The sequence below is a fragment of the Diabrotica virgifera genome, chromosome 1 (genome assembly GCF_917563875.1).
Source record: "Diabrotica virgifera virgifera chromosome 1, PGI_DIABVI_V3a".
Taxonomy (NCBI): Eukaryota; Metazoa; Arthropoda; class Insecta; order Coleoptera; family Chrysomelidae; genus Diabrotica; species Diabrotica virgifera.
Window position 1 is genome coordinate 54,416,655 of NC_065443.1, and position 23,223 is coordinate 54,439,877.

Genomic DNA, 23,223 nt, shown 5'->3' on the forward strand with positions numbered 1-23,223 from the left:
CGCGAGCACGCAAATCTGTCAAAACAGTTTTAAACTCTTCCTGTTGAAGTTTCGTTCTATCATAGCCTATTTTTATGCCATCCTCAATTTATATTGCTCGTTTTCCCCTGTACTCTTCATGTGACATCACATGCTATGAGGATGGATGACGTTCAACGGTACTTATACTGTACGAACCATACATAACATAATATGTCAGTGTCAAATGTCAAACATAAACATTGAACCAAAATAAAAATAAATGTCAATTTAAAATAAAATACTTTCAAAATGATCTAAATTTTCAGTGATATGTATTCATTTTCATCAATTCTTAATAAACAGAAGACTTATCCAATACTTAATATAATTTATAGTTTAAGGTGAGATGTAATAATACATTCTAAAATCGTAGACTATTTTTTAGACTATATTTATATATTTTAATTAAAAATACCTTTTAGCAACTGTCCAAAATCTCACTACGATGTATTAAATTTGCCAAGAACTTGTACGCCTAAAGAAATTAAGGAATCTTTCATCAAATTATCTAAAGAAGCAAGTAATCTTGTCATTTCTTATTTGGTTTTGATATTATTTATATAATCATATTTTTCATATTTTCAATTAAATTAAGTACATACATTATCAACATTTTCGTATAGTAGTTACATACCACTCGATGGTCGTAGGAACAAAGTACAATCATGATTTTACCTAACATTAGGTTTGTTCTTGCATCACTTTCAAACGGTTTGAACCCATCAGCAAATAGTCGACCAGCACAGAGGGGATAGCACTGGTGACTGTATTATGTTCTCTCACTGAACAACTGTTTGCTGACGGTTTCTGACTAGTTTGACTGTTTGCTAGAACGAACCTATCGTCACCAACTCATACAAGAGTTATCTTTGATATCTGTATTGAGTAAGGTTTGTTCCTTGGACAATGTTACAATAATACGTTTCATGGGTTATTTTGTTTACTGCGCAGGAGCATGATCTTTACATGATGGTTTTTCGTTGTGCTGGAACAAACCTGTAATATACTTCAAAGGTGACAGAAAATCTTGTCTAATTTGTAAAGTTTTTATAATGTCAGTTGAAACATTTTATTCTGACGCGATTTATGAGGGCAGTTCAATATCACATTTACTGGTAATCAAGTTAAATTATAAATAACATGCGACAATGTTTCAAATGTATTTGAACAATCCCTGTACTTCGTAGGAGAGAGATGGGATAAATGGTAAAGCCTATCAAATAAATGTTGGATATAGATATGTTATTCAAAATCACAAAATATTTTGTATGCAACTTGGACATTTGAAGGGCAAATGACAGGTAAACTAACAATAGAAGTAGGTTTAAAGCATGGTTGCATACTGTCACTTTTGCTCTTTAATATAATGTATTAATCATAATACAACAGTATATTATACTGGAACAAACAAAATGGAATACGTAGATGATATCTGTTTCGTAGCAAACACAATAGATAATACGAAGAACATGTTAAGGAAGCTGGAGGTAAAATTGGCAGAAGTGGGTCTTAAAATCAACACTAACAAGACAGTAGAGATGAGAATAGGAGTAACTGTCCCAAGAATTTGGCTACCTAGGCAGTATAATCAGTGCAAAAGGAGGAGCTTAAGCAGATATTAAACAGAGAATATGAAAAGCACAACAAGCCTTTGGAACCCTCTCAGATATATGGAGATCAACACAGATTAGCCATAATAGCCATTAGCCATAAAAATAAGGCTAGTAACGTGAAAACTGTGCTACTTTATGGGAGTGAAACATGGGCAATAACTGACTGATATGTAAATAAAATCCAAGTTTTTGTAAATAGATGTCTATGTAAAATTCCAAAGGTATATTGGCCCAATACCATAACACCTGTAGCACTAGGGAGGAAAATTAAACAAGAACCCATCAGAACAACAATAAAGAGGAAAAGATTGAACTGGCTGGGACACACCCTGAGGAAAGAACATGCAGGTATAACAAAACAAGCACTCAAATGGAGTGTAGTAGGACAAATAAGCAGAGAACACCTGACTAAAATATGGAGGAGTAGCATCAAAGAAGACTACAAAAGGATGAAGAAAACCTGGGGAGAAATAGCAACCATGGCCAGAAATAGAGGGGAATGGCGAAGCTTCGTGGATGCCCTATGGCTCCTTCACGGAGTAACAGGATTGGATATATCGTCGGTGATGTGACAATACCTCCTATCTGCTTTTTCATGAGTTTTGTAGGAGAGACGAAAAACCTTTTTTAGGGTCACCTCTGTTTTCATATGTAAGTTTTGACTTCTATAGTACAAACTATATAATTTGTAGTAAATAGATAGTTGAATTTACTACCAAAGAAGTCAAAAAATATCATATGAAAACACGATGTTACCCTAAAAAAGTTTTTAGTCTCTTACAAAACTCATGAAAAAACAGATAGGAGGTATTGTCACATCACCGACGATATGGACATTCAATATCGCTAGTCGCCACATCTCATGAAAAGATAAGAAACACTGTTTGACTAGTATTGACTCCTGCCATTGCACAGCAATGCAGTGTAGAGCTATTAATATTTGATTAGTATTTTCTAGTTTAATGCCTTATTATTAGTCATTGACAAATAATGTATGAAGTTAAATTATTTTTTTTGCTAAATATGACATTCATGTTGACAAGTTTTAATACATTAATGACCATTTTACGTACATTAAAATTGTCACTATTCTGTTCCTCTATAATCTATACATGAATATAAAAATAAATGATGTGCCCATGTCTCGTAGTATGACATATTCTTTTAATATTTGTTGTCAATCAGTTTGTTTGGGTGTTCGCACTGACTTTAAAAATACTATACAAACTTCCATTATCACATTCTTCAATGCATGCCCAAGTTTAACCCACATAATATAAGTATTTACTAATTCAATTTCCCATTTTTAGAATCACCCTGACTTAAATAAAGAAAGGGACGCACATTCAAAGTTTCTAGCAATTAATGAGTCTTACAAAGTTTTAAGTAATGTGGAATCTAGAAGACACTATGACCTAGGTTTAATTCCAAACAGGACTGAGGTTTATCAAACTGGACCACAAGTTTATAACAGAGGGAAAGAAAATAAGTAAGTAGGCAAAATGTCAAAAATAAGAAGAATGATCCAAAAATCAAGCCCGGGTTAACTATGCTATCTTAAATGTTATTAAAAGTATAAAAATGTATTATAAAAAATATACAGAGTGTTCCAACGAAAATTTGACCCCTCCCCCAGAAACTTAGAAACCAAGAGCTTCTTCAGAGTTAAAAAAAAAACATGTCAATTTGTATTGAAAGGGGGACCAATTTTCATGCAAAATTCGTACCCCTTTCCCTACCCCGCATCAACCCCAGTTTTTTTTAAATATCAAGTGTAGTCGAGTGGCACATCATTTGAAAAGTATTTTTTTTCTCTACAGGACCCTCTAATTTTTTTTAATATGCGGAATAACTTTAAAGATAATTTTGGATTTAACTAATTTATAATAAATTTGTTAAGTCCAAAATTATCTTCAAACTTATTACGTAAATTAAAAAAAAATAGAGCATATTCGTTCTATAAGATATAAAACTGATGAATTATTTCTATTTCTAGAGGAATTAGGGTTTCCTCCGATAGTTGCGGTTACTGAGCACTGGCTTGAAGTCAACGAGCCTTTTTTTGTAGAAAAATATTCCACTATTGCTAGGTACGATCGTCAAAGTTCAGCGCATGGAGGCACCCTGATTCTTTCTACAAGTAATGATTTTTCTCTGGTAACAAAATATGATTTTCTATTAAGCGAAGCATTCTTTGAGTTTTCCTTAGTTTACAGTAAGAACGTTAATCTTTATATTATTTGCATTTATAGATCACCTAACTCTTCCGTGGAACTATTTTTTCAGAACCTGCTTAATTTGTTAGATGACCTGCCCCATAAAAGCAGAAAAATTTTATGCGGGGACTTTAACATTAATTATGCTGCTGCTTGTGCTACACAAATATCCCTGGTCAACATATTTGAATCGTATGGTCTAACAATGCACATTGATTCTCCTACAAGGATTACAAAAACTTCATCTACCATAATTGATTATATTGTCTCAGATTTCTCACCCCGTGATGTCTGCTCTACAACTGTTAATGCGGGACTATCTGATCATGAAGCGGTTTATACGAAGTTTAACATCTTTAGCAAGCACTCGTCGAAAACTCGACGTTTAGGCAGGATTTTTTCCGCTCGGAATTTTCGTAAATTCCAAAATTTATGCTTAACCTCTGAGTGGCCCTTTCCTTCTATGAACGTCGATAATAATTTCAGTGACTTTTTGAATAAGCTTGTCTGTATCTTCAATAAAGCATTTCCTTTAATCACAATTAAGCCAAAACATCACAAACCCTGGACTACCAAAGGTGTCCGCATATCAGCCAAAAATATGCGTTCACTACTGTATATCAAGAAATTTACTACCAACGTCTCTGTTACTGAATATATCACCAAGTACAGAGCGATCTATTTAAAACTTATAAAATCAGCTAAAAAATTGTACTATCAAAATCGTCTGAGAAGCTCTAAAAGTGTTGCAAAAGAAACTTGGTCCATAATAAACGATCTTCGTAATAAAACTCACACAGCTCAAACATTTTCCCTTCCAGACCCAGAAAATCTAAATGAATACTTTGTTAATGTGAGTAAAAATATAACATAAACTATTGTGTCACAACAAGATCCCATTTCCTATCTCCCTAATTCAGGAAAGGTCTCGAATTCATTCTTTATAAGACCGGTTGATAAATCTGAACTGATTCAGACAATCAATAATATCAAAAGCAAATCTTCGTGTAGTACCGATGGACTATCCATAAAAATTTTCTCAAATCTCCCAGACAGTGTGTTGGGAGTCCTCATCTCTCTAATTAATGATTCTTTTGAGAAAGGTAAATTTCCAGAGTGCCTAAAGACGGCCATCATTATTCCTCTTCATAAGGGTGGTGAAAAATCAAATGCCTGCAATTATAGACCTATTGCATTACTACCGGTACTCTCCAAAATTATTGAGAGACTCATAAAAGCCCGACTTATGTCCTTTCTCGTTGATAACAATATTTTATCACAAAATCAGTTCGGCTTTTTAAATAATAAATGTACCACAGATGCCATGTTTTCTGTACTACATGAGGTTTATCAAGCATTAAACAATAATCTGCCCACTGCCACTGTTTTTTGTGATTATGCCAAAGCTTTTGATTGTGTGAATCACGACATTTTGGTAAAAAAACTAGATTTCTACGGAATTCGAGGTATTTCTTCGAACTGGTTTCAATCTTACTTGGATAATAGGAAACAACTGGTTAGAGCAAATGATACAGACTCTACTCTCAAAAATGTTGTATGTGGGGTACCACAAGGTTCAGTATTGGGTCCTCTACTTTTCCTTATCTTTATTAATGACATCACTAGCTTAAAAATCGATGGCAAAGTTTTTCTTTTTGCTGATGATACCAGTATCACTTGGAGCAACTCAAATATCGCAACTCTTCATGCTACTATAACTTCTGATCTACTTACAATAAAATCTTGGTCCGATTCAAATTTACTCTCTTTTAATGTAGATAAAACAGTAGCATTGTCCTATAAAGGAGCTCTTCAACCCTTACTTCTTCATAACAGCCAGATCAGTATCGTTGATTCTGTAAAGTTTCTTGGTATTTTTTTAGATAGCAATCTGAAATGGTCCCTTCATATTGATGTGTTAAGCAAGAAACTATCCTCAGCTTGCTTTGCAATAAGATCTGTTTCAAAGGAAATGAATTTAGCCTCTTCCAAAATAACATATTTTTCTTTGTTCGAGTCACATCTTCGATATGGTCTCCCTTTTTGGGGTTCTGGTACGGCTGCCCAATCTGATGTTATTTTTAAATTACAAAAAAGAGCAATAAGATATCTGTTTGGCCTCAGAAGAACAACACATTGCAGAAGCTACTTCAAAGATCACAGGATTCTAACACTACCTTCTTTATATATTTTAGAAACTGTTTGCTTAATTCGTAAACATCTACATGTCTTTCCAGCAAGACCTAGACATGACTATTCCACCAGAAATTCTACCTTTGACATCTATTTACCGATCCCGTCCAGTGAGTTAGTAAAGAAATCTATATTATATTCTGCGAAAAAACTTTACAACCATCTCCCTCTACAACTTAAATCTGCAACATCTTTCTCCAAGTTCCGTAAAATGACTAAAGCCTATTTATCTGAAAGACCATATTATTCAACAGCAGAGTTTCTTAACCAATAACTAAGAAAGTACAGTATTCTTATTTATAAGTATAATCTTAATCTATATTTGAGTGTCATATGCAGCAGCTTAACTTAACTTATTAAATTTCTTAAGGTAGATTATGCAATTTGCAAAATTTTTTTTTTTAAATTTTGCAATAGGTTGTTACTGTTTTTTTTGTTTATCTTCATTATTTTTATTTATGTAGACGATTTATATCATTTTAGTAAATTGTATTTGTTATTTGTTATTGTTCTTATTTTTATGATTCTTGTAAGCTTTGTCTATAAAATTGTTAAATTTTTCATGACAATAAAGCATATTTCTATTCTATTCTATAGCATCGTTTAGAGAAAAAAATTATCTTTCAAATGATGTGCCACTCTACCACACTTGCTATTTAAAAAAAAAGTGGTGGTCGATGCGGGGCAGTAGGGGGTTACATTTGAGAGCATGAATTTTGCATGAAAATTCGTCCCCCACCCATTAAAAATTTAGGTGTTTTTTTAAATTTTGAAGAAGCTCTTGGTTTCTGAGTTTCTGGGGGGTCAAATTTTCGTTGGAACAGACTGTATATGAAATTACTATATGTACAGCTGGTTCCTAAAAAAACTGATACGACTCTTAGTAAGATTTGATCATTTTGAGCAGTGTATGATTGGTCGACATATTATATTTATTATGACAGACAAATAATAAAATAAACAAACAAACAGCCATTTTTTGAGGTTGAAGTTACCTGACAAATTTTAAAATTTTTCAGTGACAGTGACAGTATGTAAATAATAAGTATTTATCCTTCAAAATATAATAAATTAATAGTTATTTATGATATAAGTGTTAAAAGTACACGTTTAAGGCACGCATGTGAAAGTTTGCATAATGAGCGATAGCGAGTTCTGCAATTCACATGAGTGCCTTAAAAATGTACTTTTTAACACGCATATCATACAATATTTTTTCTACAAACGTAATTACAGGACAATATCTACAAAAGCTTTTACTTGAACTTGACTGACATTCCATTTTTATATTTTTTTGGCATTACATCAAAATTGTCTATACGGTCAATGCCTTAAAACTGCAGTGCCTTAAAAATATTTTAAAGCACTAGTGCCTTAAAGTAGCATTTTTAACGCTCGTATGGAGTGCTAAAAATTGCATTTTTAACTCGGTTGTAGAAAAATATAATTAAACTCATTCATTATATCACACCTCATCAAAAGCTTTTTACAAGAACATAGTCAGCGATTTTGATATGGCTTAGAGCCAGACTACATCAAGATCGCCTATAAATCGTGCTGGTAATTGCCTTGCAGCGAGACCAAAAACAAAAAGAAGAAGAAGAAGAAAGTACACTGCTCAATTTTCTACAAAATACGCGTTAAGAGTCGTATCAGTTTTTTTTTGGAACCAGCTGTACATACAATAGGGAACTTGCATAAAATTTTAAATTCGAAAAAAATTTTATAAATCAAAACAGAACATAATTTAAAACATGTATCAAAGATAAAAACGTTGTTTTTGTGTTCCGTTTGGCTGCTAAAGACGATTCTAAATTCAAATTAAAGCAGCTAGTCCAAAACGCGTCATGACGTCATATGGTTAATGTTTACATTTTGCACCAACAAAGTAAACAAAATTGTATATAATTTTAAATTAAACATTATAAACGTCAGTAGAAAATACAGTTATGTGACGTCACAAGTGCTTTTGATCGTTTGAACTATTCATAGAAAACTTTTACTTTTACAAAATGGTTTTATTTTCCATAGTAAGCCTTCTTTCCTTTCCTTCAATAACTAAATTAAACTCCAATCTCAACAAACTGGTATATATTATTACAATGACATACGATAAATGTCATTAGAATATAAATATTTTTCCCTTATTCCGCGACGATGAGCTGGCCTAATACCCAAGTAAGTGGAGGCCCATAAACTAAAGAAGGAGAAGAAGAATATACCTAAACATAACCATATAGTAAAACTATGTGACGTCACGGGTCGTTTGAACTATTTCAATATCGCAGAAGATTTTAAATTTGTATTTCTAAGGTATTATGAGTGTTTGATGCGTGAAATTTTGGAAATCGCATTTTTAAACAAAACTGAACATTATTCCGAACAAAACTGAACAGAAAACCACTCCAGGGTGGATCTGTTTTGAATCGGATGATTTTCTTAGGAGTCTACTTTTTGCTGAAATCACTTCAGGATGTACCTTGTATCAATAATCATGATATGCGTGAGTCGCCAACCTTGTGCTTAATTTTTTATAACAAAATTTGAAAAATCAACAATTTTTGCATTTTGTGCCCATTTTTTTGCCTATAACGCCTCGAGTTATAGGCAAAATTATAAAAAAATTATGCAAGGTAAAAGTTTCGTTTTTCAATTTTACATAATTTTGACTATAGTTGATTTTTTAACCAAGAGGAGTAAACTAAAAAGACAGAGTCACACCCAAGAAAGTTACTAGAAAAGTCTATTGTTTGTTTTTTTACCAAGAGGAGTGATTCAAATTTACCGCGCCGTAATGCTTGTTTCTAATTGGTCCAACCGCAGGCAAGTTTACTCCACTGTTATTAAATTTTGACACTAATGACATTTATGAAATTTTGGCACTTCTGTCATTTTATAGGTTAATTAAGGGAGCGTTCAAGTATTACGTAACGCAGTTTGGGGGGGAGGGGGGGTCTTGTAAAACGTTACGGCGCGTTACATGGGGGGAGGGGGGTTCGAACAGTGCGTTACGTAACATTCTTTTTTAAAAAATTAGTACATCCTTTATAAAAGGTATATACTTTAAGGTAAATATATACCTTTTATAAAGGATTTAATATTTTTTGTATTACATGGTATACAGCCAACTACACGAAAACTTTTTCCTTGTCGATTCCTTTTTAACTTAAATGAAAAAAAAAACTACGGAATTTCATTTATGTTTTACATAGACCCCTGAATTGTTTTATGTTGCACTCTCACGCTCCGTTCATGTTCCGACAAGAGGACAATACATAATAGTACGTTTTCAAGTGAAAAAATCTTAAAATTTGTAACACAGATGAAGCACAATAACATTTGTTTCCAATAATTAGATGGACCTGTCTCCACAACAAAAGATTAAAAGATACAGATGTTATTTAAGAGGTTGCAGAAGGGAACTACATGTTCATAAATCTTGTATGTTTTCTGAAATCGTTTTCTGCAGTAGGTATTCATTAATGTTTTAAATACGCAAATTTTCAAATTATTTAAAAATGTCTTTAAATAAAAAGCATTAAATACAAAACCCACTATATTGATGCTTAGTTTAGAAAATTGATAGATATTTAAAAAAATAGTACCCTTATTTAAAGTGTGATTTCAAAATTTCAAAAATTTCAAGTGAATTTCAAAATTTCACCTTGCATTATTCATAATAGACCCTACATAATACACATTTTTGAGATGAGGTTGTTAAGCAGCTTCTAAAAACAAAAATATACAGGGTGTTTAATTACAATTAAAGATAATGGACTAGGCTAGACTTGAGTGAATCAACCTGTGTATTCAAATTTATGTTTAAATAGTCCATAGTTGAATTTAAAAGTTGACGTATCCTAGCGTTTTTATAATTTTCTAAAATAATGACACATGACAAAAACAATTTTATTCCATAAGTGGTTTCCATACATTATAATTTTAAATGATCACCGTATTATTCATAAAGACCATAAATTCAGATTTTTAAGCAGCTTTTAAACATATAAAAATATACAGGGTGTTAAAAAATAAAGCTTATGGACTACGGTAGTCTTGCATAAATCACCCTGTACATTTAAATTTATGTTTAAAAAGCACACATTTTTATATATTAAAATCTACGGGTCTCAGCGTTTTTTAAAATTGATTAAAACATGGACAGAAATAATTTTATTCCATAAGTGCCTTCTTACATATACAGAGTGTTTCAGAAAAAGGTAACACAATCTCTAAGATAGGTGAAAAACTGAAAAATAATTGGGGTTTGCTTAGTATAAAATTTTTGTAACGGCATGCGTTTTCAAGATATAGGGCGTTGAAGAACAAAAAGTTTTACACATTTTTTTCACTATTTTTCCGAAACTACTGGCAACATCGTATATTATTTGTTATACAAAAATTTTTACTAAGCAAAATAAAATATTGAAATAATAAATATGTTATTTTATTTTAAGTTTTTATTAAAGAAGATCAAATAGAAGAATGCATGAGAAGAACAATAAAGGATGAAGCCAAAAATGTATGCAAGGATGGGGCCAAGCAGGGAAAATGTAAATGTAAATGTAAAATTAGTAATAAAAGATTATTATTCTAAGTTTTGGACATATTTCATGTCATGGGACATGAAATTACGATTGGCAGGGATAACCAGACACATGAACTAAAAAGAAGAATCGTTCTTGGGTGGGCAGCATTTGGAAAACTGAGAGAAACTTTCAAGAGTGAGTTGCTCATATGCCTAAAGAGAAAGGTATTTGATCAGTGCGTCCTCCCAGTCTTGACGTACGGATCAGAAACACTTACCTTACCTAAAGCCTCGGCTACCAAACTAAGAGTAACGCAGAGAAGAATGGAGCGGTCAATGTTAGGAATAACTCTGCGAGACAAAATCAGAAACGAAGAAATCAGGAGAAGAACAAAGGTGACTGACGTCATCAAAAGGACAGCTAACTTGAAGTGGAGATGGGCAGGACACATAGCGGGAATGACACATGGGCGATGGACAAAAAGGTTATTGGAATGGAGGCCAAGAGAAGAGCCGGTTGACCGCCTACAAGATGGGCAGACGACGTAAGAAAGCTAAATAAAAACTGGATGAGAGCGGCGCAGGATAGACGTGGTTGGAAATGAGGGGAGGAGGCCTATGTTGAGCAGTGGACTTTTGAGGCTGGATGATGATTGTAAGTTTTTATTATTACCTCAAATGCGATTAAAATAATAATTCCGGTACTTTTCGCAACCTAGTTTTCCATTTAGGTTCAAATGGTGACTTGGGTGTTACGTAACGTTTAGGTAGGGGGAGGGGGGTACATAAAAACGTTACGGTGCGTTACCTGGGGGGAGGGGGGGTCAAAAATCTTCAAAAATTGCGTTACGTAATACTTGAACGCTCCCTAAGTATATCGGCGATTTTTTGTGTTTTCTGCATTATTCCTTTAATTTTCAGATTTCTAGTCTACTTTTATATAAAAACAGTTGTTTTTTGAAGAAAACAAGAAATTGAAGAACTACAATTAAAACATGACACGTTTAACCTACATAAAAAGGTAAAAGAATCGGCAGGTATACAAAAAAGGAAGCATCCCAGTGTGCTATACAACGCAAATGGCCAAATAATAACTGACCTACAAGAAAAGCTTACGACCTGGAAGAATTATATAGAAGAACTCTTTGCCGATGAAAGAGAGGATCATGATATTGGTAACATACAAGGTGAGGAAGGACCAAAAATCTCTAAAGAAGAAATACTATATGCTATAAAAACAATGAAAAATGGCAAATCACCGGGTCCAGATGGACTTCCATCGGAACTTCTTAAGCTTGTGGAAGATGAAACAGTAAATGTTTTCTTTGACCTCTTTAACTGCATTTATAAAACAGGAGAAATACCTAAGGAATGGCTTCTGTCAACTTTTGTAACTATTCCAAAGAAAACAAACGCAAAACTGTGCACTGACCATCGCACAATAAGCTTAATGGGACACACACTAAAAGTATTTCTTAAAGTGATATAATATATCTAGTTTTTTGTCAATTCTTGTATATTATACAAGAATTGACAAAAAACTAGACGCTGACATCAGTGATACTCAATTCGGGTTTCGAAACGGGCTTGGAACAAAGAAAGCACTATTTGCACTTAATATCATGTGCCAAAGATGCCTAGATGTTAACCATGTGCTTTATTGACTACAACAAGGCGTTCGATAAAGTTCGCCACGAACACCTGATGAGACTGTTGGTAGAGAAAAACTTGGATAAAAGGAACCTCAGAATTATCTTCAATATTTACTATAACCAGAAGGCGAATATTAGAGTAGAACGGGAAACAACCGAGGAACTCGAGATCAAAAAAGGCGTAAGGCAGGGATGCATACTTTCACCAACCTTGTTTAACTTATATTCAGAAGATATTATAAACAGAGCCCTTGCTGACCAAGATATAGGAGTTAAAATAAATGGCACTTTAATAAACAATTTGAGATACGCTGATGACACAGTATTAATAGCAGAAACCCCGGAAGATCTCCAAACACTGATAAACAGAATAGTAGAGTGCAGCGAAAAGTTCGGTTTATCACTTAACATCAAAAAAACAAAAATAATGATGGTGTCGAAATCTCCACAAAATTTTTCTGACATAACCGTACATGATCAAAGAATTGAGCGTGTTAGAACATATAATTACCTGGGAACTGTTATTAATAAAAACAACGACAACTCTGAAGAAATCAAGATCAGAATAGAAAAAGCTAGACCTACTTTTACCAAAATGAAAACAGTTTTATGCGGAAGAGAACTAAGTTTAAATCTTAAAATTCGCCTCATGAGATGTTACGTGCTGTCAGTTCTTTTCTATGGAATGGAAGCTTGGACACTGAAAAAGATCGATACAAGGAAAATAGAAGCATTCGAGATGTGGATGTACCGCAGGATACTGAGAATATCGTGGACAGAGAGAGTGACAAACATGGAAGTGTTGCGAAGGATGCAGAAAGAAAAAGAACTTGCGCTTACTATTAAAAAGCGCAAACTGCAATACTTGGGACATATAATGAGGGGACAAAAGTACCAGCTACTACAATTAATTATCCAGGGAAAAATAATAGGTAAAAGATCCATTGGCAGAAGAAAACATTCATGGTTGAAGAATTTAAGAGATTGGTACGAGTGCAGCAGCTGCCAATTATTTAGATCTACGGTATCAAAAATACGCATAGCCTTGATGATAGCCAAACTTCGGAACGAGGACGGCACCTGAAGAAGAAGTTGTTTTTAGAATTCTTTAGCGATGTGTTAGTATAATGTAATATGTATGGATTATCATCGAAAGGTGATAATATCTGAGACGAGGTGATGCTTGCTGAGAACATTTGTGACGTAACTTCAAAAACGTAGTTTGTAGTAAAGTGACATGGAAGTGGAACTAAAAGTCAAAGAGTATTACTGACGTATAGCGCCATCAAGTGGTTTACAGTAGAATTATACTTCCGTCATTAAAGCATAATATCAAGTTCAATATTAGGAGTATGTCTAAAAGTTTAAGTCACAATTGGTATTTTTTGAGTTACGTCACTAATGTTCTCAGTGATCATTATGATTAATGAAAAAAGAAGATGAATTTGGTGACTTTTCTAGTAACTTTCTTGGGTGTGAATCTGTCTTTTTAGTTTACTCCTCTTGGTTAAAAAATCAACTATAGTAACATATACATCTTAAATACATCTTCTTTTTTGGTTGATCATGTCGGCCTTCGACGGTAATCCATAAATATTATATTATACGTATTCGTGGCTACAGCTCTTACAATAACTGCTTTTTATATAAAAGCAGACTAAAAATCTAAAAATTAAAGGAATAACGCAGAAAACATAAAAAAAACCGCCGACATAACTTAATTAACCTATGAAATGCCAAAAGTGTCAAAATTTCGTAAATGTCATTAGTGTCAAAAATTAATAACAGTGGAGTAAACGTGCCTGCGATTGGACCAATTAGAAACAAGCATTACGGCGCGGTAATTTTGAATTACTCCTCTTGGTTAAAAAAACAAACAATAGATAGAAAATGAAAATTTAATTTTTATTATTTAAAAAATTTGTTGGGAAAAAAAGTGCAAAAAATGGAGTTTTTCCTTTAAATTTTTTCGACCCCTTATACATAACTGACATCCTTCATATTCCGCCTAGAGAAACTCTATAATACGACTGAAGCGTGTGCTAAATTTCGTTAGGATCTGTTAACAGTTTTTGCATAATATTCTTATTATTACAGTCCAGGGTCCACAAAAAATTGCAAATTTGCAAAATTATGCTGGGGTCAAAATAAGCCCCAAATAAGTCAAAATAAATAATAGGTCAATTATTCGAAAAATTTTTGCATATAAAGAAAGGCCCAAGTTTTTAAAAACACTTTAAGAAATTGAAAACAGTCAACTAGAAGAGCCTAGTGAATTTTTTAAAGTTATGGTGGGGGGTAGCCACTCCGCGCGCCAAGCAAAAAGTGAATGGGCTAGTTCAAAATCACAACTCTCTCCAAAAATTACATTTTATTGGCTCTCTGTCATCCGCTTCTGGTCTTTTTTTTTAATTGATGTCTCAGACGACAAGGATTTCAAATATGATATTTTTAAATACCTATTTTAATTGCAAAACGGGAAATTTGCAATAAACATTTTTGCTTGCCGCTACCCCCACCACCATAACTTTAGAATTCCCTAGGCTGTCCTAGTTGACCGATTTTAATTTCTCAAAGTATGTTTGAGAGCTTGAGCATTTCTTTATACGCCTTTACAGTCCGTCCAATATAGATAAGTCCAACACGAAACATTTAAGTGGTAGATCTGTTCCTTCTTAGAATCGTTTAGCCGAGTACACTGGAATTACAGCCACTAGACATGTTTTATTATATACGCGTAGAAATAACAAGAATAAAAAACCGCTAAACGCCGTAAAAATGAGTGGCGCATAAAATATTCCAGCTAAAAAAGATCTGATATGAATATTACGTGGCGCGAAAATGGATTTTCATTCGATGCAAAACAAAATTCTAGTTTTATTTTAAAAGATTTTTCCATAATATTTGCTAAATTTGAAGTAAACGCGCCACAAAAGAGTAACTTTGATACAGTTTGAATTTTTAAACTCTTTTGTGGCGCGTTTACTTCAAATTTAGCAAATATTATGGAAAAATCTTTTAAAATAAAACTAGAATTTTGTTTTGCATCAAATGAAAATCCATTTTCGCGCCACGTAATATTCATATCAGATCTTTTTTAGTTGGAATATTTTATGCGCCACTCATTTTTACGGCGTTTAGCGGTTTTTTATTCTTGTATCAGGAGTTTTTCAAAGTTATTTATAAATTAAATGTATGAAGTTGAATGCAATGTTCCCCTATTACACGTCAAGCTTTATAAATGGTCATCTTTGTTGCATTATATCCCAAATGATCTAGTATCCATCGAATGTACACTAGATTTTTTTCTATTCGAAAATAGATTGAAACAAAAATATTGAGATGGCCGGTAAATGAAGTCGGATTGCCCGTTGCCAGATCAAATTTAGCGTCGTAACCACTACAACTACATAAACCATTTCGGGAATAATCGTTAATTGGATTATACTTTTGAAGCTTAATAACTTCTAAACGGCTTAACGGATTTTGATCAGTAAACAGAGTCTGAAACGTATTGACCAGTAGTATCTGATGGATCTAAGGTCAAGTATGATAACTGAAGCTATTACAGGAATTATTGAGCTTGAGAAAACCGTTTTCCCACAGGAAATAGATTTTATCATACTGATGAAGCCTATAACCTAAAAAATTCTAATTTTCCCGAATATAAGGTATACACCGTTAGATTCGTCTTGAGTCCTTCTGGCGCAATTCGTAGGTTGAAATGTTGAAACTTTCAAACACACATACATACATATCCACAAACATTTTCCCTTTTTTTAAATAAAAATTGAGTCACATTTCTAAGCTCTATAACTTTTGAATGGTATAACCGATTTTCAAAATTAGACATGCGTTGGAAAGGTAATGATCAGTTCTATTAGAAGCCGCAAAGGTTGGACTTTGAATTTCGTGTATATAATAGTGTCGCGTGTAGGGGGTGTATTTCTGCGCCACTGGCGAGAACTGCCGTTCTCTGGTAATTTTTTCGATATAAAACTAACAGCTTCGATAACCACTAAATCGAAAACTATTAATTTTATCAAAAAAATGTATAATGAACATTTTTTGCTTATAATTAATGTTTTTACCAGCATTTGCGGTCAAAATATAATAAAAAATTTCCACCCTCGAGATGAGGTGGCAACCACCCCATGGTAAAAGCGTCTTTCTGCATCATATAGATTTTGATCCTTGGACTATCCACTACTTATTGTCAAATTTTCAAGCAAATCTATCCATTCTGTAAAAATTGCGAAGTGAAAAATTTCAGTTCTTGGACTAATTATACATTTGGAGCTCTATAACTTCTGAACGGCTTACCTGATGATGATCACTAAACATGAATTTGAAACGTATTGACAAGTAGTATCTGATGCATCCAAGATCGAGTATAATAACTGAACGTATTACAGGAATTATTGAGCTTGAAAAACCGTTTTTTCCATAAAAAATAGATTTGATCATACTTTTGAAGCCTATAACTTAATTCGAATTTTCCCAGATATAACGTATACACCGTTAGACGCGTCCTGAGTCCTTCTACAAACGCTCAGTTATTGGCGCAATTCGTAGGTTGAAATTTTGAGTAATTGTCGAAAAACCAAAATTTTCAAAGTTTAATTTTTCAGTTTTTTGGCTATGGTGAGCAGTGTATATGTCTCAGCTTAATTGCTTAAGTGCCATTTGAAATCTTAACTTAACCCTATTGATTTGGTGTATTTGCGGTTTTCCTGTCTTTCCTTGAACCTAAGATATATATGCCCAAAAAATATGCTATTTTGTATCTACCTAGTCCTCTAGCTGGCTTAAGGGTAGTCAGAAGTCAAAAATTAGACCGGTTCTGAATCGGCCCTCACACCCTCTTGAAACACAGAAAAGAAAATTCAGATCGGTTTAACTTTTCCACACACATACATACATACATACATACATACATACATACATATCCACAAACATTTTCCATTTTTTAAATAAAAATTGAGTCATATTTCTGAGCTCGATAAATTTTGAATGGTATAACCGATTTTCAAAATTAAACATGCTTTGGAAAGGTAATTATCTGTGCTATCAGAAGCCGCAAAGGTCAGGCTTAAATTTTTGAAATTTTTGGGAGTTTTGGGGACGAGAACGAAAAACAGGCTTTAAATGGGAAGGGCCGTAAAATCCACACCCTTGGACCAAAATTGATGGTTGACATATGAATGGACGAGTCTTTTCCTAAACTTTAAGATGGGATTTGGCCCAATTTTCAATTCAGTCAGGTTTAGAAAATCGAAAATTTCGTGTATATATAGTGTCGCATGTAGGGGTGTTGTGCGCCACTGGTGAGAACTGCCGTTCTCTGTGGATATTGGAAGATTTCTATTACTTTAAATTTAAAGAAACATACCCTAACTTGTTTCATTTAATTTATATAAGTGGAATATAAAGCGTTTTTATAAAGCACTCTTGTTCGGATTACACTCTAACTGCGATCGAACAAAGGTGGCTTTTTTGAAATAAATAATTGATAACATTGCGGCGGTGACAGTTGCGGTGATGATACTTCAGATTTGTTTTTATTCTTTACTATAAGTATTTGTTTTATTCTATTTATTGTTTTTATTATTTACTTTAACGTAAGATTATAACTTAATTCTTGTTTTCTATTTCTAATGTTTTATTTATTTACAATGAATATTAATTTGTTTTGTTGTATAATCCACTTTCGCAATAATTATGTGATATATTTGATTTAAAATGAATTCAAGAATTTCAAGAAGGGCAACAATGTTATCTTAGATATCTGACGTAGATAATGACGTGCAACGGTGTCTATCTTGTACGGACTGTATACGTTTTTCGACTATTTAAAGTGTTTATTTTGGGCCCAGCGTAATTTTGCAAATTTGCATTTTTTGCAAAGTTATGCAAAATCTAGTAACCGATCCTAAAGAAATTTAGCACAAGTTTCAGTTGTATTACAAAGTTTTCCTAGGCGGAATAGGTAGGCTGTATTTTATGTCAAAGGTCAAAAAAAATTTAAGGAAAAGCTACGTGTTTTGTACTTTTTTAATAAACATTAAATTTTAAACTAATCAAATATTATTTAAAATTGAAAAATGACACTTTTTCCTTTTATATTTTTTTTTTGTAGGAGTTGTCTCGAGTTATAGGCGAAAATATGGGCGCAAAAAGCAAAAATTTTCGACATTTTTCAGATTTTGTTAAATAAAAAATTAAGCGCAACATTTGTCACTGGCACATGTCGTGATTATTGATACAAGGTATGTCCTGAAGTGTCACCAGCAAAAAGTAAACTTCTATGGAAGATATCCATTGCCGTCTGCTTTTGACAGATTCCGCCTGGACTATACGCTCTGAGCTTCGCTGGTGTCGCTCTTAGCGGATTACTAATTCAACTTTCACTGGTAATTTTTAAAATTATTATTTAATTGTTATCGCTTAATATTTACAACGCAAAAAAGTATAATTGTAGTCGATTTTTTTAATATTTTGCTAATCATTTTGACGTTCTATTGATGAAATATGAATTTCTTACTTCGGATACTTTCACAATTATCCTGTAGATGGCGCTAAGATTAATAGATTAATTTATAATTACATATTACGGAGCATTAAAAAAACTTAAATTCAGTATTTAAAACGTAAGTATATTTAAGGTAAAAATATATATCATAGCTTTGACCAACTAATATTTTTTATAATTAATGTTTTTAATTTTAATTTTAATTTAATCACTTTGACATTTATGTCAAATTTCCAGTAAACGTTTACAGACTTGTCACTACTGGCGCTCGCGAATTTGTAAATACCCCCTCTACGTACGAGCTCACAGCGTATAAGTAAAGATCAAGATGCAGAAATGATAGAAGAATCACTGTAAAACGAGAAAATGTGCACTACCAATGTGACATACCTAATCTGTTATTGGCATGCCTAATAAAAATATAAAAGCTTCCGATGATAAAAAATCAAATCGTGATTCTAAGTGTTGTTCTGTCACTTATAGTAAGTCATGTAACATTGTAAGAACTGTGCACAGGGGTGATAAAGATATAAACTGTTATGATTAGTCGTAAAACAAAAATGATGTCAAAATATTTCTAGGACGTTAGGATTTTTTACATCTCAGATGCGGAGATACTGCCAACTCTATCTTACACACTGGGCAAGAACGCACTATACAACACTTTTGTTCCTAAAATGCATGTATCTTGTAATACTTCGTAATAATCTTCGTTTTTTAATTGTTGGGTGTTGTTTTGTAAATGTTCATATGCTTCTGGCTATTTCACTTGCCAATTTTGTAACAGCTACTCTTTTAGTTTTTTTAAGTTTAACACTGTGTCACATAAAGTATACATACATAAAGTATATCAAAATTAAAAGAAATTGGGAATCTCCAATTACTAGTATTTTTGTAATTTAAATGAGACTTTTCTAATATTAAAAATATTTATTTTTCTAGCCAGTGGACTGATAATACTTTTTATGCCAATCGTGATAGAAACAAAGATGATATGTACATGCAAAAACCGTACTATGGTATTAAGGGTCAAGAAAGAGTATCTAATTTCAAGGTAGTGGTAATATGTTTGGCATTAGCAAGTTTTATTGTAGGATTGCAATTCTTAGCCATAGCGTAAGTATAAATCATCCACAATTCTTTGGATAGACAGTTCTTTTTTCTTATTGTAGTGAATACTTCTTAGCGCTCGGTATGGAATTTTGACGGAACTAAAATTATATTTGGCGTCATTCAAAAATAGTGACGCGAGTGGTAACCTTGCGGGATACCGTAATATACATAATATCTATACTCTTATTTTAATTTTCTTAGTAGGTAAACTAAGTACAGATCAAGAATTATCTATTGTTTAAGTGGTTTCAGGGTGATTTCAACTATAAATCCCGAATTTTAAATTATTGGCTGGCTTAGGTGTGGCTGGCTTCAGGTCTTCAACCCTATAGGAGTGATTTGTTAAATTTTTTCAAAAAAAATATTGCTACACATGTTTTTATTGTAAAACTAAGTATGAATCCCGAATTTGATATTATTGACGGGGTTCGGGTTGGTTTCAACCCTATAGGGGTTGATTTGTTCAGTTTTTAGAAAAAATAGAGAGGCACATGTTTTTATACTACATAAAACTAAATATAGATTCCGGATTTTTAATTCATGAGTGGCTTCGAGGTGGTTTTAATCCTGTAGGTGTTGATTAAATAAAATTAAATTAAATTAAAATTAAATAAATATTCAATAAAATGAAATAAAACTGAATAAAACTCAATAGAATTAAAGAAAATTAATTAGAATAATTAAATTAGATAAAATTAAATAAAGCTAAATAAAATGAAATATAATGAAATAAAATTAATAAAATAAAATTAGATAATATTAAATCAAATGATATAAAATAAATTAAATAAAACTAACTAAAATTATATAAAATAAAATAAATCGAATCGAATAGAATCGAATCTAAACGAATTGAATCGACTTGAATATAATCGAATCTATAAGAAGTATTCACTTCTGCCGGCACTCCGCACTCCGCAAGTGCCACGCTCAATTTTTTTTATTTTCTTTCTTCAAGTGTCTTAGGACACTATAATTGACATTTGACACTTTATAAAAGTATTCACAATTTTTGACAATTAAACCTCTTACTTTCTTGGTTTAACTTTCTTTATTATCAGTCAACGTAATGTAGCTTTAATAATAACAAAAATTTTCAATTATAATTAGTACATTCTTTCACGGTTTTTGCTGTAAATTTTAAAGAACCGCTTGGATTGACATAAAATTTGGCAAACGCATAGGTAACAGGTCAAAGAAAGAAAGTGATATTGTGCCAATGTGTGCTTTTGCTCTGGGGGTGAATTTCACTCCCTCTCGGGGGTGAAATAATATATGTCCAAAATAAGTCCGGAAATGGATAAACTGACTAATTCTAAGGAACTTTTGTTCTATAAACTTTTTTCACAAAGTCAATACTTTTCGAGTTATTTGCGAGTGAACATGTTCATTTTTCAACAAAATAACCACGTTTTTAGACGGTTTTTCGCAAATATTTCAAAAGGTAAGTATTTTATCGAAAAAAATGTGAGTAAAAATATAGCCTGTAAAAAAGTAAAAAAAAGGTGTATGCACGAGGTCTCTACACCTAGCAGCACGAGAGTTATAGCTAATGAAAAATAGGTTTATGTTCACCAAATTCCAAATAGAGTATTTCAATGTGAAATATACAAAAAATGAAGTACTTTTTATGGAAAACTCATTACAACTTTTTTAAAGTTTTTTAAAAAAGCTTTATTTCTGTTTTTATAAAAAAAAGTTTCTAGCATTAAATGTAAGCAAGTTACGCTCAAAATAAAGTTGGTCCCTTTTGTTTTGGCAAAGAAAATCGTAAATATCACCCCCTAATTAGCAACTTAAATGAAATTAATCGTTACCTCTTCACAAGTTCCTTTACTTATGTTGTGTTTATATGATCTGTAAGTTTTATTAATTCAAAGTGCGTATTTTTGAAAACAATTGGTTTTAAAGTAAACGTTTTAAAAATGTTAATTTTGAAAAAAATGCCTTTTTTCAAAATAACTTAAAAATTGTTGGAGATAACAAAAATCTCAAACAATAAAAAAAGTCGGCTTGCTTTTTTAAATCTTTTGTATTTTTTTGTTTTTCTGTAAGACAAAAATTGGTTAAGATTTGGTGTTTCTAAATTTGCATACACTCGTGATTGGTGAGCCCTTTTACCTACAGCCCTTTCAAAAATAAGGACTTTGAACCGATGAAACTTACAGATCATATAAACGATACATACACGAGTAAAGCAACTTGTGAAATGGTAACAATTAAGTTCATTTGAGATGCATTAGGGGGTGATTTTCCTGATTTTTTTACCAAAGAAAAGGGACCAAATTTATTTTGAGCGTAACTTGTTTATTTTTGATGCTATGATTTTTTTTATAAAACAAAAATAAAGTTTTTTTAAACACTTTAAAAAAGTTATAATGAGTTTTCCCAAAAAGTGCTTAATTTTTTGGTTATATCACGTTAAAATATTCGATTTGGAATTTGACGAATATGAACATATTTTCATTAGCTAGTAACTTTGATTCTGCTACGTATAGAGACCTAATATATACACTATTTTTTCACTTTTTTACAAGCTATATTTTTGCTAAGAATGTTTTTTTCGATAAAATACTTACTTTTTGAGTTATTTGCGAAAAGCCGTCTAAAAACGTGGTTATTTTGTTGAAAAATGAACATGTTCACTCGCAAATAACTCGAAAATATTGACTTGGTGAAAAAACTCTATAAAAACAAAAGTTGCTTAGAATTAGGCAGTTTATCCATTTCCGGAATTATTTTGGACATATATTTTTTCACCCCGACAGGGGGTTAAAGTCACCCCTAGGGCAAAAGCACACAACGGCACGATATCACTTTTTTTCATTGACTTATTAGCTATGTCTATGCCAAATTTCATGTCAATTCAAGCGGTTCTTTGAAATTTAGAGGTTTTGCAATATTTTATCGTTAAAGAACGTACTAAATAGAACTATATTTGTTTTGTTGATTTTTAGAAAATCTGCAACTTTCCAACGTGAAGACTTACAAAGAAAATCACAAGAGGCACAAGATTCACTAAATTCTCTGAAAAGAAAAGTAGAAATAAATGGAAATCAACTACAAATAGAACTCCTAAACTTAAAATTTGCGGAACAAGAAAGGCGGTCTGGAAGAAAAAATTTATAAAGAATAAAAAATGTTGTATATATAGTTTAGAAACAAATACATTTTATTTTGGGTTTTATTTTTACATCTCTTACTTTTATTATCTGACTATTGGTCTATGACTATTGTCTGTTTGGTCTTATATCTTTTGGTATGGTTTGTTTCTAAATCAGGAGTAGTAAAATAAAAAGACAGATTCACACCCGAGAAAGTCACTAGAAAAATCACCAAATACATCTTCTTTTTT

The 23,223-nt window shown here is 32.2% G+C and overlaps 2 protein-coding genes across 2 annotated transcripts in view; one reads left to right on the top strand and one right to left on the bottom strand.

The window, feature by feature from the left end:
* The window catches only part of LOC114328595 (uncharacterized), a 288,450-nt gene that overhangs the window by 53,989 nt on the left and 211,238 nt on the right, over window positions 1–23,223 (bottom strand). The window lies entirely within an intron of this gene.
* Window positions 196–23,061, top strand: LOC114324977 (dnaJ-like protein 60). Its single transcript, XM_028272915.2, has 5 exons — window positions 196–362; window positions 444–537; window positions 2,945–3,123; window positions 19,698–19,871; window positions 22,826–23,061. The coding sequence occupies exons 1-5, from the start codon at window positions 292–294 to the stop codon at window positions 22,995–22,997; spliced, it is 690 nt and encodes a 229-aa protein (XP_028128716.2). The 5' UTR covers window positions 196–291; the 3' UTR covers window positions 22,998–23,061.